The 19,058-nt window shown below is 46.6% G+C and overlaps 1 protein-coding gene across 1 annotated transcript in view; it reads left to right on the forward strand.

Annotated features, from left to right (window-relative positions):
• The first annotated feature begins 237 nt into the window (after positions 1–237).
• Positions 238–19,058, forward strand: part of HEPACAM (hepatic and glial cell adhesion molecule) — a 136,690-nt gene continuing 117,869 nt past the window's right edge. Inside the window, exon 1 of the mRNA XM_088481851.1 lies at positions 238–369. Coding sequence (XP_088337977.1) covers positions 285–369 — 85 coding nt within the window. The 5' untranslated portion in view covers positions 238–284. The remainder of the gene's footprint in view (positions 370–19,058) is intronic.

The following is a 19,058-nucleotide window of genomic DNA, read 5'->3' on the forward strand; positions in this document are numbered from 1 at the left end:
GTTATGTGTGTGTTTGTGTATGTTATGTGTGTGTGTTTGTGTATGTTATGTGTGTGTTATGTGTGTGTGTGTGTATGTTATGTGTGTGTGTGTGTGTTTACGTAGGATAATGTTATTTTAAAAGGCATTTGGTGAAAAGAAAGCAAAAAAACCCCAGCAGAACTTGAGAACAAAGGACAGAGGCGGCTCTATTCAGCAGGCGCTGGCACACAACACCAAGCAGTACTAAGGGACGTGCCCAGCGTGGAGAAAACATGTTAATCATCCCCGGGGATTAAACCAAGATGAGGAGAGAGCGAGCGGGCGAAGTGCGGACTCTCAGCTCCCCTACTTTCCTTCACCTGCTCTGGCTGCTGGCTGTGCACACAGGTGAGACGTACGAGAGTCTATTCTGCCTGATACACATCTCCATGTACCCATCTCAGGACACCAGGCTATGGGACATGTTATTATGTCTCTGCAAAAGTTATTCCAGCCACAGTGTTCTTATATTGTTATGTCCTGGATATAATCATGGGAAGTTATAGGAGCCGTGGAATGACAGTACATTTTGGATGTTGAGAATTCTAATAATAGAGGATATAGAATATTATTATCTGTATTTACATTAGGAAATGACAGTATACTCTTATGCTCAGGTATAGTGCGCAGAAATTACAGTCTAAGAGCCGTATTCAATTAGAGCGGATCCGCGATACTTTTCTGCCTCCCAGACTTTACGCCTACATCGCGTCTTTTGTAGGCGGAAAAGTATCGCGCGCGTGCCCACTTTACCCCGTATTCAATATGGAAGTACGCGAAAACGGGACCCAGCGAAACTTGAACAGGCGGTACTGTCAGATTTGGGAAAATCAGCCTGACACCCCCCCAAAAGATGCTCTGACATGGGGGTTCCCTATGGTACCCCCCGATTTGGCTTGCTGAAGGTATTTGGTGTTTTTAAACGGGCTCAATAGCTGCTAAATAGCGTTTTTCTAAACGTGGTGCAGAATAGTGTTCAGGAGATTTTTTCCAGAAAATAAGTTATCCCAGCAAAGTTGGGGTACTTGAAAATGGGGGACAGCATATTTAAAAGTTGCTAAAGTGAAGTTGAAAAAATCGTGAAAAATCCACCTGCCGCAAGCACCTGCAATCAAAAAAACACTTGGGGCATAATTATGGACCCCCCCAGAGTGAAGTTCGCTAGTTGTTATCTTTGTCCTCCCACATTTTTTTTTTTTGGCCCCCAAATTCAAAGTCATTTTTGGGGTGTCCTTAAGTGTTTTTTTTTTTTTTATGACAGAGTTTACCTTTGGGGGACTGTCTGAAGGCTGCACGGGGGTTCCCGCAACGTTGCACCCCAAAACACCAATTCTGCACTTTTTTCCGCCTCCCATTCATAGGCGAAACTTTTTAGCCTATTACATTGCATTGACTCTCCGCCTAGGCAGAAAGTCGTCCAAATTGAATACGGAGTAAAATCAAAACAGGCGAAAATCACATCATCAGTGAAAAGTTTTCGCCAAAAACACGCAAAAACGGCTTTTTGCTTCAAATCATATACGGGCCTAATTCCTAGAGCCTCAGACAAAGCAAAATGAGAATACATCCATCCTATGCCACAGACGGGATGTAGTCATAATGTCGGCAATTACATTGTCGAAATACATCATTTTGACATCACAATGTCAACAGTTATTATATAGACATTGAACATGTCAGCATGTACAGAATGTCCATATGTTGTCGTAATCGTTCAATTTTCTTATCTAGTGGATACGCGCCTTGAGTCACTAGGGGGAGGGTTAGAGTTAGGCTGCAGAAGTGGAGGTTAGAGTTAGACACTAAGGGTTAGAGTTAGACACTAAGGGTTAGAGTTAGACGCTAGGGGGAGGGTTAGAGTTAGGCTGCAGGAGTGGAGGTTAGAGTTAGGCTGCAGGAGTGGAGGTTAGAGTTAGACACTGGGTAGAGGGTTAGAGTTAGGCTGCAGGAGTGGAGGTTAAAGTTAGGCTGCAGGAGTGGAGGTAGAGTTAGACGCTAGGGGGAGGGTTAGTGTTAGGCTGCAGGAGTGGAGGTTAGAGTTAGACACTAGGGAGAGGGTTAGAGTTAGGCTGCAGGAGTGGAGGTTAGAGTTAGACACTAGGGAGAGGGTTAGAGTTAGGCTGCAGGAGTGGAGGTTAAAGTTAGACACTAGGGGGAGGGTTAGAGTTAGGCTGCAGGAGTGGAGGTTAGAGTTAGACACTAGGGAGAGGGTTAGAGTTAGGCTGCAGGAGTGGAGGTTAGAGTTAGACACTAGGGAGAGGGTTAGAGTTAGGCTGCAGGAGTGGAGGTTAGAGTTAGACACTAGGGAAAGGGTTAGAGTTAGGCTGCAGGAGTGGAGGTTAGAGTTAGACACTAGGGAGAGGGTTAGAGTTAGGCTGCAGGAGTGGAGGTTAGAGTTAGACACTAGGGAGAGGGTTAGAGTTAGGCTGCAGGAGTGGAGGTTAAAGTTAGGCTGCAGGAGTGGAGGTAGAGTTAGACGCTAGGGGGAGGGTTAGCGTTAGGCTGCAGGAGTGGAGGTTAGAGTTAGACACTAGGGAGAGGGTTAGAGTTAGGCTGCAGGAGTGGAGGTTAGAGTTAGACACTAGGGCCAGGGTTAGAGTTAGGCTGCAGGAGTGGAGGTTAGAGTTAGACACTAGGGAGATGGTTAGAGTTAGGCTGCAGGAGTGGAGGTTAGAGTTAGACACTAGGGAGAGGGTTAGAGTTAGGCTGCAGGAGTGGAGGTTAGAGTTAGACAGTAGGGGGAGGGTTAGAGTTAGGCTGCAGGAGTGGAGGTTAGAGTTAGACACTAGAGAGAGGGTTAGAGTTAGGCTGCAGGAGTGGAGGTTAGAGTTAGACACTAGGGGGAGGGTTAGAGTTAGGCTGCAGGAGTGAAGGTTAGAGTTAGACACTAGGGAGAGGGTTAGAGTTAGGCTGCAGGAGTGGAGGTAGAGTTAGGCTGCAGGAGTGGAGGTTAGAGTTAGACACTAGGGGAGGGTTAGAGTTAGGATGCAGGAGTGGAGGATAGAGTTAGACACTAGGGAGAGGGTTAGAGTTAGGCTGCAGGAGTGGAGGATAGAGTTAGACACTAGGGAGAGGGTTAGAGTTAGGCTGCAGGAGTGGAGGATAGAGTTAGACACTAGGGGGAGGGTTAGCGTTATGCAGGAGAGATCGAATGAAGATTGGACCTTAAATCGCGTGCAGATCATGTGGAGATCGTGTGCAGAGCTGCCAGGGAGAGTTTCAAGGGAAATCGTACACAAATCGAACACCTCGGCTGATCGTGTGCAGATTGCTATGTGTTTGGCCAGCTTTAGGCTGCAGGAGTGGAGCTTAGAGTTATACACTAGGGGGAGGGTAAGAGTTAGGCTGCAGAAGTGTAGGTTAGAGTTAGACACTAGGGGGAGGGTTAGAGTTAGACACTAGGGGAGGGTTAGAGTTAGACGCTAGGGGGAGGGTTAGAATTAGGTGCTAGGGGGGGTTAGAGTTAGACGCTAGGGGGAGGGTTAGAGTTAGATGCTAGGAGTGGAGGTTAGAGTTAGACACTAGGGAGTGGGTTAGAGTTAGGCTGCAGAAGTGGAGGTTACAGATGGACACTAGGGGGGGTTAGAGTTAGACGCTAGGGGGAGGGTTAGAGTTAGATGCTAGGGGGAGGGTTAGAGTTAGATGCTAGGAGTGGAGGTTAGAGTTAGACGCTAGGGAGAGGGTTAGGGTTAGGCTGCAGGAGTGGAGGTTAGAGTTAGACGCTAGGGGGATGGTTAGAGTTAGATGCTAGGAGTGGAGGTTAGAGTTAGGCACTAGGGGGAGGGTTAGAGTTAGGCTGCAGAAGTGGAGGCTAGCGTTATATACTAGGTGGAGAGTTAGGGGTTAGGATTAGTCACGTTTACCACCAGAAGCCGCGCAGGATCTCCCGGAAGTCACCACCGGACCTGAAAGACACTGCTGGAGCTGCCAGACCCGCTGGCCCAGGCAAGTCAACACTAGACCACCAGGTATGTTATGTAGACATTCTAATAATGTCGACATAATAAATGTCATGTGGTCAATGTCGACATGCCAAGCATGTCACCATTAAGACCATGTCAACATTCTCATGTCGACAAAATGTACCACACACGCAGCTGACGTTTGAGGCGCTAAATTATAGTTATAGGCACTGAAACAATAATATATATATTTTACTATAATCTTTTAAATATATTCCTATGCTGTAAATGTAATAACAGTGAGTATTATTATTATTATTATTAACCTATATTTATGTGTCACTACCAGGGGTCTGCAGCAGTGCAAAAGACTAAAGGTACAAACATTGTAGAAGATAGGATAAAACTATAAATCATTGCAGCATATGCAATCAAAATACACCTGAAAGCAGTGGTGGCTGAGCCCAAAGCTTTGGTGCTGTTGTTGGGAGTGGGGAGGAGATGATGGTGTAAGTGAGGAAGGGAAAGCACAAGAGGGATGAGGGTCCTGCTCGTTAGAGCTTACACTCTATAGGGGAGGGGCAGACAGAGGGGGTGACACAGAGGGGAGAATCAGTGAGTGAGGTGGGTTAGGATAAGAGCTTACACACTATAGGGGAGGGCCAGACAGACAGGGGTGACACAGAGAGGGGAGACAGTGAGGGAGAGCCATGGGGCGGTGGGTTAGTATGAGAGCTTACACACTATAGGGGAGAGACAGACAGACAGGGGTGACACAGAGGGGAGAGACAGTGAGTGAGGAGCATAGAGTGGTGGGATAGGATGAGAGCTTACACACTATAGGGGAGGGGCAGACAGACAGGGGTGACACAGAGGAGAGAATCAATGAGTGCGGTGGGTTAGGATGAGAGTTTACACACTGTAGCGGAGGGGCAGACAGACAGGGGTGACACAGAGGGGAGAATCAATGAGTGCGGTGGGTTAGGATGAGAGTTTACACTCTGTAGGGGAGGGGCAGACAGACAGGGGTGACAGAGAGGAGAGACTGAGTGAGGAGCATGGGGCAGAGGGTTAGGATAAGAGCTTACACTCTATAAGGGAGGAGCTGACACATAGGGGTGGCACAGAGAGGAGAGACTGAGTGAGGAGCATGGAGCAGAGGGTTAGGATAAGAGCTTACACTCTATAAGGGAGGAGCTAACAGACAGGGGTGACACAGAGAGGAGAGGCTGGGTTCGATTCAGACCCGCTTGCAAGTTGCGTTCGCACGCAGCGAAAGTATGCAAATCCGTGATCGCATGGCAAGGCATCAGTATGCCCACTATGTCTTGGTATGCGATCACGGTGTGTATGCAGATGCCCACCAGCCTTTCTTAAGACGCACACTTATACACGTCATCTCCAGGAAGTGTATGCAACCATCGGTAACATCGAGTACCATCGGAAGCGATCGCAGCACTTGTGGCTGACCATACCCTACCGCAAGCACTGCGAGCGCTTCAGTGTAAAATTCAGCCATGTGACGTGTACTGTGACGCTGTGTCTTAATTATGCACGCTTCTTAAACAGCGTTAAGGCACTCAGGCACGCCTGCGTTCGCACCACCACTCCCCCGTATCCATCGACCAACCCGTCACCACCCGCAAACGTCTCGTCCTTTCACTCATTCTAGCAAGCTGTCTGCGCAGCAAGCAAACACTTGCCCATCGCATGGACTAATTCGTGCATGCGCACTGTGATGCGTACGCATGCGCAGATTGCAAACGTCATCTGACTGTGTGCGAACGCAGCCTAGCGAACGGGTCTGAATCGGGCCCCCTGAGCGAGGAGCACGGAGCAGTGGGTTAGGATAAGAGCTTTGGGTTAGGATAAGAGCTTACATTGCGGATGTGTGTAAGGTAAAGTGGCCGTCCTGCTGCGGAAGCATAGCGATTGCAAGGAATTAGCATACTATCGCAGTTGAACTGTGGGCCTGATTCAGACCCGCTCGTGAGCGCTATACGCTCGCAAGCGGGTCGATGGTGGCCCAGTGCATATGCGCACGATGGAGCCGGCTCCGTCGTGCGCATGCGCGAGACCCGGATAGCGATGGGCAAACCGTCCCTCCGGGTCTCGTACCAAAGGGGGCGTGCTGTCGATGTTGAGTGACAGCACGCCCCCTTTGGTGGGCGGGCCGGGGGAGTGGCTGCCCAAACAGAGGCGTTCCCATGTGAACGCCTCCGTTTGGGGGCGGCCCCACTGACATCACGTGATGTCAGTGGGAGAGATTTCGGCTCTGTGAGAGCCGAAATCTCTCTGGGGCTCGCGGCCACGGGACCCTACCACAAGGGTCTCGTCGCAAGCCCGATGGTCTTGACCATCTTCCTGGCCGCTCGCTATAGCTGTGGGTGGTCACCCACAGCTATGCGAGCGGCCAGGAGGGCGCTCTAAAAAACAAGAAGGCCGGCCCTGATTTAGAGCGAGCGCTCTGTCAGAGCGTCCGGCTCTGAATCAGGCCCTGTGCGCGTTATCGCAGCTGCGATCGCAATAGTGAGCCAAGCTGAATCAGGCCCTGAGTTTTCAGTCGGTAAAAAAGATGAAAGATTTTTACTTGTTAGTAAGATTTTTTTTTATTGCATTTGGAACCTGAGCTAGTTTGTAATCCGCATACATACAATCCCTGACCCATATAGTAGATGCTTCTATGTACACTTTAGGATTAGGATAAACGGCATAAAAATGTGTCAGTAAAAAAGGTCATCCATCTGTATTACAATTGTCAGTAAATATGTAATTGTTGCTATATTTCCAAACTGATGTCGTCAGTGTGATGTCAGTGTATTTCTGGGAGCCCAATATCCCCTATATAGTGTTAGTGCCACCTCGTCATTGCAGCATGAGATCCATTCATTGTTACAATATGGGTATCTACAGCATACATACATCCGTTGTGACAAGTTCCTGAAATGTTTACCAGGGATCCACAGATATTCTAGATAGAAAGAAGGTGTGATCTTGGGGGAAGTAGTTTCTCCTATAAACACCGGACTTCCTATCTGTAAGTCAGCCACACAGAGCCTAAAAAGGAGGAAGGCAAGAAACAAAACTAAATGTATTTGCATGCCATGGGAATTCACTTTTACCTACTAAATTTTGATTATTGTAAAAGAGTTCATATTATACTAACATGTTATATAGACTTACTGGTACTCTAATACTTTGCAAAGGACTCGGTATGTAATTCCGGGGGATGTTTAGCCGCCGTATCAAGTACCGACAGCGGCAGCCCGACGGATCGAAATCCCGACTTCAGTAGGTAAGTACCCTAACCCTCTCCTCTCCCTACCCAAACCCTAAACTTCACTTAGTGGTGCCTAACCCTAACCTCCCCCCCTAGTGCCTAACCCTAACCTCCCCTCTAGTGCCTAAACCTAACCCCCCTCTCTGCACCCTAAACCTAACCCTCCCAGGGGGGTGCCTAACCCTAACCCCCCCTAGTAGTGCCTAACCACTCCTTTCCCTACCCTACCCCTCCTGGGGAGGGGGGCGCCAACCCTAAGCCCCTCCGGGGATCCCTAAACCAAACCCCCCCCACCAAGTGCCAAACCCTAACCTCCCCCCCTAGTGCCTAAACCTAACCCACTCTCCCCGCACCCTAAACCTAACCCTCCCAAGGGGGTGCCTAATCCTATCCCCCCCTAGTAGTGCCTAACCCCCCTTTCCCTACCCTACCCCTACCGGGGGGGTGCCTAACCCTAAGCCCCCCCTGGGGTTCCTAAACCTAACCCTCCCCCCTAGTGCCTAACTTTAACCTCCCCCTGTTAGTGCCTAAACCTAAGCCTCCCAGGGCGGTGCCTAACCCTAACCCCCCCCTAGTAGTGCCTAACCCTAACCCCCCCTAGTAGTGCCTAACCCCTCCCCCCCTAGTAGTACCTAACCCCCCCTTTCCCTACCCTAACCCTACCCCTCCCGGCGGGGTGCCTAACCCTAAGCCCCCCGGGGGTACCTAAACCTAACCCTCCCCCCCCCATGGCTAGACGCCTGGGGAATGCCCCCTATACGTACACTCTCTGAGCCTTGTACGTTGTAGAATGAGATTCAAACTGTAACATGAAATGTAAGTATTGCACTTGGAGCAATCCTATATATACTGTATCACCGAGCTATCATGTATGGTCGCTGCATAAAGTCACAGAAGAATAATACAATCGGGAACTGTGCGAAGCCACAAAATGCATCAATAAATGATAGGGATCGCTCACCAAAAGGATACTAGAACGGAGAGGGAGCAGTGGGTAAGAGCACTCCTGGGGTCTCAGTCGCACACACGGCTCATGGAGTAGAGCTACTCTGCGTGTCCCTAAAAACAAATATGGTGCATACCCCCCGCGGTGTGCGCATAGATGTGCAGTTTTAATCGAGGCGCATGTTATCAGAAACGTATTGGGAATGTTCTGGGCGGTGAGTGGGAGGTGGATATTCAGGTGCACAATGGTCCCTCTCATTGGTGTATTATATTAATGTCGCAAGCGTGTCACTAAACTGGTTGCGTACACAGACGCTTAATCGCTCACTTTGTAGGCCTTACTCTAACAAAAAATCTGCCCCTACCATAGGGCTGGTGTATATATTTCGATGGTGCGGCCGATGGTGGTGCACCGAGTGGTATTACAGCATCTAAAGATGCTTAGGGGCCCATTTATCAAGGATCGCTTTTGCAATGCGATCAGGGCATGCCAGTAAAGCCCATGAACGCATTATGCATCATCCGGGACATGCAGGGACACGGGCTCCGAAAGGATCTCTGCGATGTCTCCAGAGAGCGGCCGGCCAGTGCAGGGGGGTGGTGCACATGTGCAGTCCCGTGGACTGCACGTGTACATCCGCCATAGCCGGGAAGGGTTCTGGCGGATCCCTCCGCCGGCTAATAGTGCGCTGTGTAGCCCATAGGCTACAGGAGCTAACGCCATCTTCAGATGACGGGGACCAGTATCTGGAATCTATTACATTCCGGATACTGGTAAATTTGGCAGCATCGCATCCCCCATAGAAACCTATGCGGTAGGCGGCTGCCAGCGGTAATGGAGGGATCACAGCACAGATACAGTACCTGCTGCGGCCCCTCCTTAATACATACGGGGGATACTTTGTATTTCAGGTAAACCCCTGAAAACACACGATTATACCTCAAATACACTTTTTATAAATGGGCCCCTTAAAGTGGTCGTCTCAGACGCACGCTTGTACAACAGGGGAAGGGCTGACACTAGCATTAGCATATAGCAGATCCTCCAAACATGACCCGTTCCATTAGGTACAGAATGCTCAGCTCCTGGACTTCCCTCTTACCCTCCAACATGACCCGTTCCATTAGGTACAGAATGCTCTGCTCCTGGACTTCCCACCTAATGTATGATTGCAGTGTTGAACTAGGTGTCTGATGAGACAGGTGTTTCCCCACAGGTGGCTGCAATCATAAATTAAGAGGGAAGTCCAGAAGCAGAGCATTTTGTACTTAATGGAACGGGTCATGTTGCTGGGGGATGCAGTCAGGGAGCCGACAGTCGAAATGCAGACTGACGACTTCTCGACTGTCTAATCCCTGCAGGGGTCTAATAGGCATCGAAATCCCGACGCCTATCATTATCCCTACGCCGGGAGCCCGGCATGGCATACCGAACAAAGGTAAGGCGGGCGCAGACAGCCGCGGGGGAGGGAGGGTTAGGTTAGGGGCTCCCGGGGGGGGACTTAGGGTTAGGCATCTCCCGGGAGGATTAGGCTAGGGTAAGGGTGGGTTAGGGATAGGCACCCCGGGGGGGACTCAGGGTTAGGCACTTACAGGGGGGGTTAGGTGCTTGGGGGGGAAGGTTAGGGTTAGGCACCCCTAAGGGATGGTTGGGGGGGGGTAGGGTTAGTAATAGTAAAAATACTCACCTGTCGGGATCTTCTGTTTCCGGTCTTCCGGCTGTATTTCGATCCCGTTGGAGGGTCTGCCTTTAGAGGTGTGTTTGCCGAGAGAGGAAAGTACAGCTAGCCGCACCTTGATGTGTACTGGGCTGACCATGCAGACACGCCACTGCAAAACCAAGGCGATCAGTGATGCACATACAGGGCATAATGCGCCAACTTGCTTGGTGTATGGCATCGAGTCGGCATTTGCACTTACGCAGATTAATGGGACTTTGCGCCTGTAGAGGCAGTGCGGGGAAGGGAAGGTGCGATCTAAGTGACGTAGGCCATGTACAGTGAGAGCGTGTTTGCGTAATCTGACAAACATCTGACAAACAGGTTTAATAACACTGAATCAGCAAACTTTGTGAAAACCAATACGTGTCATTCTAAAAACTTTTGGCCATGGCTGTACATAGTTACACACCATTCCAGGGTTTTCTTTAATGAACAAAATTGTGGTCAAATCCGCATCTCCATAGTAACCCACTAGGACAGAAGCGTACATCACTCCTCAGTTATTGCAGAAGATGAGAGATGACATGCTCTCAGATGCAGGGACAGTTTCTAGGCTGTGCCTATTGAGCTGAGTCACTGGGGCAGTAACTGAGTTATTCAACCACTATACTGCTGATTCCTTTTTAACAGAACACATTGTGTTCAGTCGAAAAACAGAGGGGAAGTCACTGGCGCTGACTTTGTCCCTGTTATCCCAGCAATCTGTGTATCTCACCAACTCTTCCGGCAACTCAGTATATTGCTCTATTCTCCGCAGATAGATTAATCTAATGATTTATATCTTGTCATTTGCTTTATTGCACAGACAAGACATGTTCTGTCTGTAAGGTCTATACTTATAAATCAGCCCCCGTCAAATGTACCTCATCCTGTAAGAGGGGGACCCATAAGGGCTGGAACAAATGAAAAGAAACGAAAGTACAAGGAAAGTGGGTTCCAACTGTAGGAAGTCTATTAAGGCTGTCAGGAAGTAATAATAGAAGCACAGGAGCGGGTAGAGGTAGATTCCGGGGTGCATAGAAGAGCGGGTAGAGGTAGATTCCGGGGTGCGTAGAAGAGCAGGCAGAGGTAGATTCCGGGGTGCATAGAAGAGCAGTCAGAGGTAGATTCCGGGGTGCGTAGAAGAGCAGGCAGAGTAGATTCCGGGGTGCGTAGAAGAGCAGACAGAGGTAGATTCCGGGGTGCGTAGAAGAGCAGACAGAGGTAGATTCCGGGGTGCGTAGAAGAGCGGGCAGAGGTAGATTCCGGGGTGCGTAGAAGAGCGGGTAGAGGTAGATTCTGGGGTGCGTAGAAGAGCAGACAGAGGTAGATTCAGGGATGCGTAGAAGAGCGGGCAGAGGTAGATTCCGAGGTGCGTAGAAGAGTGGGCAGAGGTAGATTCTTGGGTGCGTAGAAGAGCGGGCAGAGGTAGATTCCAGGGTGCGTAGAAGAGCGGGCAGAGTAGATTCCAAGGTGCGTAGAAGAGCGGGCAGAGTAGATTCCAGGGTGCGTAGCAGAGCGGGCAGAGTAGATTACAGGGTGCGCAGAAGAGCGGCCAGAGGTAGATTCCGGGGGGCGTAGAAGAGCGGGCAGAGTAGATTCCAGGGTGCGTAGCAGAGTGGGCAGAGTAGATTACAGGGTGCGCAGAAGAGCAGGCAGAGTAGATTCCAGGGTGCGTAGAAGAGCGGGCAGAGGTAGATTCCGGGGTGTGTATTACTGTTGACAACTCGACAATCAACCCCACCTCACAAGCTCGCTGCCTAGGTGTCATCCTTGACTCTGAACTGTCTTTTTTTCCCCACATTCAATCTGTCTCTAAATCCTGTTACATACATCTAAAAAACATAGTCAAAATTCAACCATATCAGTGTCTGCTGATCCACTCTGTCAGTCCCTCTATTGGCTGCCGGTCTTCTACCGTATTCAATTTAAAATACTTACACTCACACATAAAGCTATTAACCAAACCACACCAACATACATCTCTTCACTTATCTCGAAATATCTTCCAACCCGACATCTCCGCTCTGCACAAGATCTGCGTCTCTCATCCACGCGCATTACCTGTTCCCATGCACGGTTACAGGACTTTTTTGGGGCTACACCCACCCTGTGGAATGCCCTCCCATGCACAATAAGACTTTCCACTAGTTTCCAAACATTCAACCGTTCTCTGAAAACTCACCTCTTCAGACAAGCTTATCAGATTCCAGGACCACCCACCTAACCTTTTATAGCTCCCTATCTAACTCTCTTCTTATAGTGAACACCTATCACATCTTCTCTTTCTTCAATTTAACATCCTCCTAACCCTAGGCCAACTTTCCAGTGTGATTGGATTATACAGCCCGCCAAGAACATCTGCAATCGGGCTGGACCTATTTGCTATATGTAGCACCTATCCTTCTGTATCAACACCTATTTCCCTATAGATTGTAAGCTTGTGAGCAGGGCCCTCTTACCCTTATGTATGTCTTCTATGTATGTATGTCTTTAACAACCCAGTATAATGTTAATTCAAATTGTAAAGAGCGACGGAATTTGTTGCTCTATATAAGAAACTGTTAATAAATAAATAAGAGTGGGCAGAGGTAGATTCTGAGGTGCGTAGAAGAGCGGGCAGAGGTAGATTCCAGGGTGCGTAGAAGAGCGGGCAGAGTAGATTCCAAGGTGCGTAGAAGAGCGGGCAGAGTAGATTCCAGGGTGCGCAGAAGAGCAGGCAGAGTAGATTCCAGGGTGCGTAGAAGAGCAGACAGAGGTAGATTCCGGGGTGCGTAGAAGAGCAGACAGAGGTAGATTCCGGGGTGCGTAGAAGAGCGGGCAGAGGTAGATTCCGGGGTGTGTATTACTGTTGACAACTCGACAATCAACCCCACCTCACAAGCTCGCTGCCTAGGTGTCATCCTTGACTCTGAACTGTCTTTTTTTCCCCACATTCAATCTGTCTCTAAATCCTGTTACATACATCTAAAAAACATAGTCAAAATTCAACCATATCAGTGTCTGCTGATCCACTCTGTCAGTCCCTCTATTGGCTGCCGGTCTTCTACCGTATTCAATTTAAAATACTTACACTCACACATAAAGCTATTAACCAAACCACACCAACATACATCTCTTCACTTATCTCGAAATATCTTCCAACCCGACATCTCCGCTCTGCACAAGATCTGCGTCTCTCATCCACGCGCATTACCTGTTCCCATGCACGGTTACAGGACTTTTTTGGGGCTACACCCACCCTGTGGAATGCCCTCCCATGCACAATAAGACTTTCCACTAGTTTCCAAACATTCAACCGTTCTCTGAAAACTCACCTCTTCAAACAAGCTTATCAGATTCCAGGACCACCCACCTAACCTTTTATAGCTCCCTATCTAACTCTCTTCTTATAGTGAACACCTATCACATCTTCTCTTTCTTCAATTTAACATTCTCTTAACCCTAGGCCAACTTTCCAGTGTGATTGGATTATACAGCCCGCCAAGAACATCTGCAATCGGGCTGGACCAATTTGCTATATGTAGCACCTATCCTTCTGTATCAACACCTATTTCCCTATAGATTGTAAGCTTGTGAGCAGGGCCCTCTTACCCTTATGTATGTCTTTTATGTATGTATGTCTTTAACAACCCAGTATAATGTTAATTCAAATTGTAAAGAGCGACGGAATTTGTTGCTCTATATAAGAAACTGTTAATAAATAAATAAGAGTGGGCAGAGGTAGATTCTGCGGTGCGTAGAAGAGCGGGTAGAGGTAGATTCCGGGGTGCGTAGAAGAGCGGGTAGAGGCAGATTCCAGGGTGTGTAGAAGAACGGGTAGAGGTAGATTCTGGGATGTGTAGAAGAGTGGGCAGAGGTATATTCTGGGGTGCATAGAGAAGCGGGCAGAGGTAGATTCTGGGGAACGTAGAAGAGCGGGTAAAGGTAGGAGTGGGCAGAGGTAGATTCAGGGATGCGTAGAAGAGCAGGCAGAGGTAGATTCTGGGGTGCGTAGAGAAGCGGGCAGAGGTAGATTCTGGGGAACTAGGAAGAGCGGGTAAAGGTAGGAGTGGGCAGAGGTAGATTCAGGGATGCGTAGCAGAGTGGGCAGAGGTAGATTCCGGGGTGTGTAGAGAGAGCGGGCAGACGTAGATTCTGGAGTCCATAGAAGATCAGGCAGAGGTAGATTCTGGGGAATGTAGAAGAGCGGGTAAAGATAGGAGTGGGCAGAGGTAGATTCAGGGATGCATAGAAGAGCGGGCAGAGGTAGATTCTGCGGTGCGTAGTAGAGGCTGAAGAAGTAGATTCCAGGGTGCGTAGAAGAGCAGGCAGAGATAGATTCTGGGGTGCATAGAAGAGCGGGAAGAGGTAGATTCAGGGTTGCGTACAAGAACGGGCAAAGGTAGACTGCGGGGTGTATAGAAGAGTATGCAGAGGTAGATTTCATGGTTGCGTAGAAGAGCGGGCAGAGGTAGATTCTGGGATGCGTAGAAGAGTGGGCAGAGGTAGATTCCGGGGTGTGTAGAAGAGCTAGCAGAGGTAGATTCCGGGGTGCATAGAAGAGCGGGCAGAGGTAGATTTTTGGTGTGTGTAGAGAAGTGGGCAGAGGTAGATTCTGGGGTGCATAGAAGAGTGGGAAGAGGTAGATTCCAGGGTGCATAGAAGAGCGGGAAGCTGTAGATTCCGGGGTGCATAGAAAAGCGGGCAGAGGTAGATTTTGGGGTGTGTAGAGAAGCGGGCAGAGGTAGATTCCAGGGTGCGTAGAAGAGCGGGCAGAGGTAGATTCTGGGGTGCATAGAAGAGTAGGCAGAGGTAGATTCAGGGTTGCGTAGAAGAGCAAGCAAAGGTAGACTTCGGGGTGCATAGAAGAGTAGGCACAGGTAGATTCCGAGGTGCGTAGAATAGCGGGCAGAGGTAGATTCGGGTGTGTAGAAGAGTGGGTAAAGGTAGGAGCAGGCAGAGGTAGATTCAGGAATGCGTTGAAGAGCGGGCAGAAGTAGATTCCAGTGTGCTCTGATGTCCAATGGGGGACTTATTACACAAAGCGTCAAAAATTAGTTACAGCAGGTGGGCATCTCTGTACGAATTTTTTCGGCTGCGGTGTAAAGACGCTATCACCAGTGGCAAACGCAGGATTTCTTGAGTGGGGTCTCCAAATGCTTGATTTTAGAGTGAGTGTGGCCAGTCTATGAAGAGGGCATATTTGGCAATTGTATTGTGTGTCATAATTCCAGCATATACAGGACCAGCGATCACAGTAACCTATTATATGTGTCATACATAGTGTATTGTGTGTCATAATTCCAGCATATACAGGACCAGTGATCACAGTAACCCATTATATGTGTCATACATAGTGTATTGTGTGTCATATATCCAGCATATACAGGACCAGTGATCACAGTAACCCATTATATGTGTCATACATAGTGTATTGTGTGTCATAATTCCAGCATATACAGGACCAGTGATCACAGTAACCCATTATATGTGTCATACATAGTGTATTGTGTGTCATAATTCCAGCATATACAGGACCAGCGATCACAGTAACCCATTATATATGTCATACATAGTGTATTGTGTGTCATACATCCAGCATATACAGGACCAGTGATTACAGTAACCCATTATATGTGTCATACATAGTGTATTGTGTGCCATAATTCGAGCATATACAGGACCAGTGATCACAGTAACCCATTATATGCGTCATACATAGTGTATTGTGTGTCATATATCCAGCATATACAGGACCAGTGATCACAGTAACCCATTATATGTGTCATACATAGTGTATTGTGTGTCATAATTCCAGCATATACAGGACCAGTGATCACAGTAACCCATTATATGTGTCATACATAGTGTACTGTGTGTAATAATTCCAGCATATATACAAGACCAGTGATCACAGTAACCCATTATATGTGTCATACATAGTGTATTATGTGTCATAATTCCAGCATATACAGGACCAGTGATCACAGTAACCCATTATATGTGTCATACATAGTGTATTGTGTGTCATAATTCCAGCATATACAGGACCAGCGATCACAGTAACCCATTATATGTGTCATACATAGTGTATTATGTGTCATAATTCCAGCATATACAGGACCAGTAATCACAGTAACCCATTAGATGTGTCATACATAGTGTATTATGTGTCATAATTCCAGCATATACAGGACCAGTAATCACAGTAACCCATTATATGTGTCATACATAGTATATTGTGTGTCATAATTCCAGCATATACAGGACCAGTGATCACAGTAACCCATTATATGTGTCATACATAGTGTATTGTGTGTCATAATTCCAGCATATACAGGACCAGTGATCACAGTAACCCATTATATGTGTCATACATAGTGTATTATGTGTCATAATTCCAGCATATACAGGACCAGTGATCACAGTAACCCATTATATGTGTCATACATAGTGTATTGTGTGTCATAATTCCAGCATATACAGGACCAGTGATCACAGTAACCCATTATATGTGTCATACATAGTGTATTGTGTGTCATAATTCCACCATATACAGGACCAGTGATCACAGTAACCCATTATATGTGTCATATATAGTGTATTGTGTGTCATAATTCCAGCATATATACAAGACCAGTGATCACAGTAACCCATTATATGTGTCATACATAGTGTATTATGTGTCATAATTCCAGCATATACAGGACCAGTGATCACAGTAACCCATTATATGTGTCATACATAGTGTATTGTGTGTCATAATTCCAGCATATACAGGACCAGCGATCACAGTAACCCATTATATGTGTCATACATAGTGTATTATGTGTCATAATTCCAGCATATACAGGACCAGTGATCACAGTAACCCATTATATGTGTCATACATAGTGTATTATGTGTCATAATTCCAGCATATACAGGACCAGCGATCACAGTAACCCATTATATGTGTCATACATAGTGTATTATGTGTCATAATTCCAGCATATACAGGACCAGTGATCACAGTAACCCATTATATGTGTCATACATAGTGTATTGTGTGTCATAATTCCAGCATATACAGGACCAGTGATCACAGTAACCCATTATATGTGTCATACATAGTGTATTGTGTGTCATAATTCCAGCATATACAGGACCAGTGATCACAGTAACCCATTATATGTGTCATACATAGTGTATTGTGTGTCATAATTCCACCATATACAGGACCAGTGATCACAGTAACCCATTATATGTGTCATATATAGTGTATTGTGTGTCATAATTCCAGCATATATACAAGACCAGTGATCACAGTAACCCATTATATGTGTCATACATAGTGTATTATGTGTCATAATTCCAGCATATACAGGACCAGTGATCACAGTAACCCATTATATGTGTCATACATAGTGTATTGTGTGTCATAATTCCAGCATATACAGGACCAGCGATCACAGTAACCCATTATATGTGTCATACATAGTGTATTATGTGTCATAATTCCAGCATATACAGGACCAGTGATCACAGTAACCCATTATATGTGTCATACATAGTGTATTGTGTGTCATAATTCCAGCATATACAGGACCAGTGATCACAGTAACCCATTATATGTGTCATACATAGTGTATTATGTGTCATAATTCCAGCATATACAGGACCAGTGATCACAGTAACCCACTATATGTGTCATACAGAGTGTATTGTGTGTCATAATTCCAGCATATACAGGACCAGCGATCACAGTAACCCATTATATGTGTCATACATAGTGTATTGTGTGTCCTAATTCCAGCATATACAGGACCAGTGATCACAGTAACCCATTATATGTGTCATACATAGTGTATTACGTGTCATAATTCCAGCATATACAGGACCAGCGATCACAGTAACCCATTATATGTGTCATACATAGTGTATTGTATGTAATAATTCCAGCATATACAGGACCAGTGATCACAGTAACCCATTATATGTGTCATACATAGTGTATTGTATGTAATAATTCCAGCATATACAGGACCAGTGATCACAGTAACCCATTATATGTGTCATACATAGTGTATTGTATGTAATAATTCCAGCATATACAGGACCAGCGATCACAGTAACCCATTATATGTGTCATACATAGTGTATTATGTGTCATAATTCCAGCATATACAGGACCAGTGATCACAGTAACCCATTATATGTGTCATACATAGTGTATTATGTGTCATAATTCCAGCATATACAGGACCAGTGATCACAGTAACCCATTATATGTGTCATACATAGTGTATTGTGTGTCATAATTCCAGCATATACAGGACCAGTGATCACAGTAACCCATTATATGTGTCATACATAGTGTATTGTGTGTCATAATTCCAGCATATACAGGACCAGTGATCACAGTAACCCATTATATGTGTCATACATAGTGTATTGTGTGTCATAATTCCAGCATATACAGGACCAGTGATCACAGTAACCCATTATATGTGTCATACATAGTGTATTGTGTGTCATAATTCCACCATATACAGGACCAGTGATCACAGTAACCCATTATATGTGTCATATATAGTGTATTGTGTGTCATAATTCCAGCATATATACAAGACCAGTGATCACAGTAACCCATTATATGTGTCATACATAGTGTATTATGTGTCATAATTCCAGCATATACAGGACCAGTGATCACAGTAACCCATTATATGTGTCATACATAGTGTATTGTGTGTCATAATTCCAGCATATACAGGACCAGCGATCACAGTAACCCATTATATGTGTCATACATAGTGTATTATGTGTCATAATTCCAGCATATACAGGACCAGTGATCACAGTAACCCATTATATGTGTCATACATAGTGTATTGTGTGTCATAATTCCAGCATATACAGGACCAGTGATCACAGTAACCCATTATATGTGTCATACATAGTGTATTATGTGTCATAATTCCAGCATATACAGGACCAGTGATCACAGTAACCCATTATATGTGTCATACATAGTGTATTGTGTGTCATAATTCCAGCATATACAGGACCAGCGATCACAGTAACCCATTATATGTGTCATACATAGTGTATTGTGTGTCCTAATTCCAGCATATACAGGACCAGTGATCACAGTAACCCATTATATGTGTCATACATAGTGTATTACGTGTCATAATTCCAGCATATACAGGACCAGCGATCACAGTAACCCATTATATGTGTCAT

The sequence above is a fragment of the Taudactylus pleione genome, unplaced genomic scaffold (genome assembly GCF_031769625.1).
Source record: "Taudactylus pleione unplaced genomic scaffold, aTauple2 ptg000278l, whole genome shotgun sequence".
Taxonomy (NCBI): domain Eukaryota; kingdom Metazoa; phylum Chordata; class Amphibia; order Anura; family Myobatrachidae; genus Taudactylus; species Taudactylus pleione.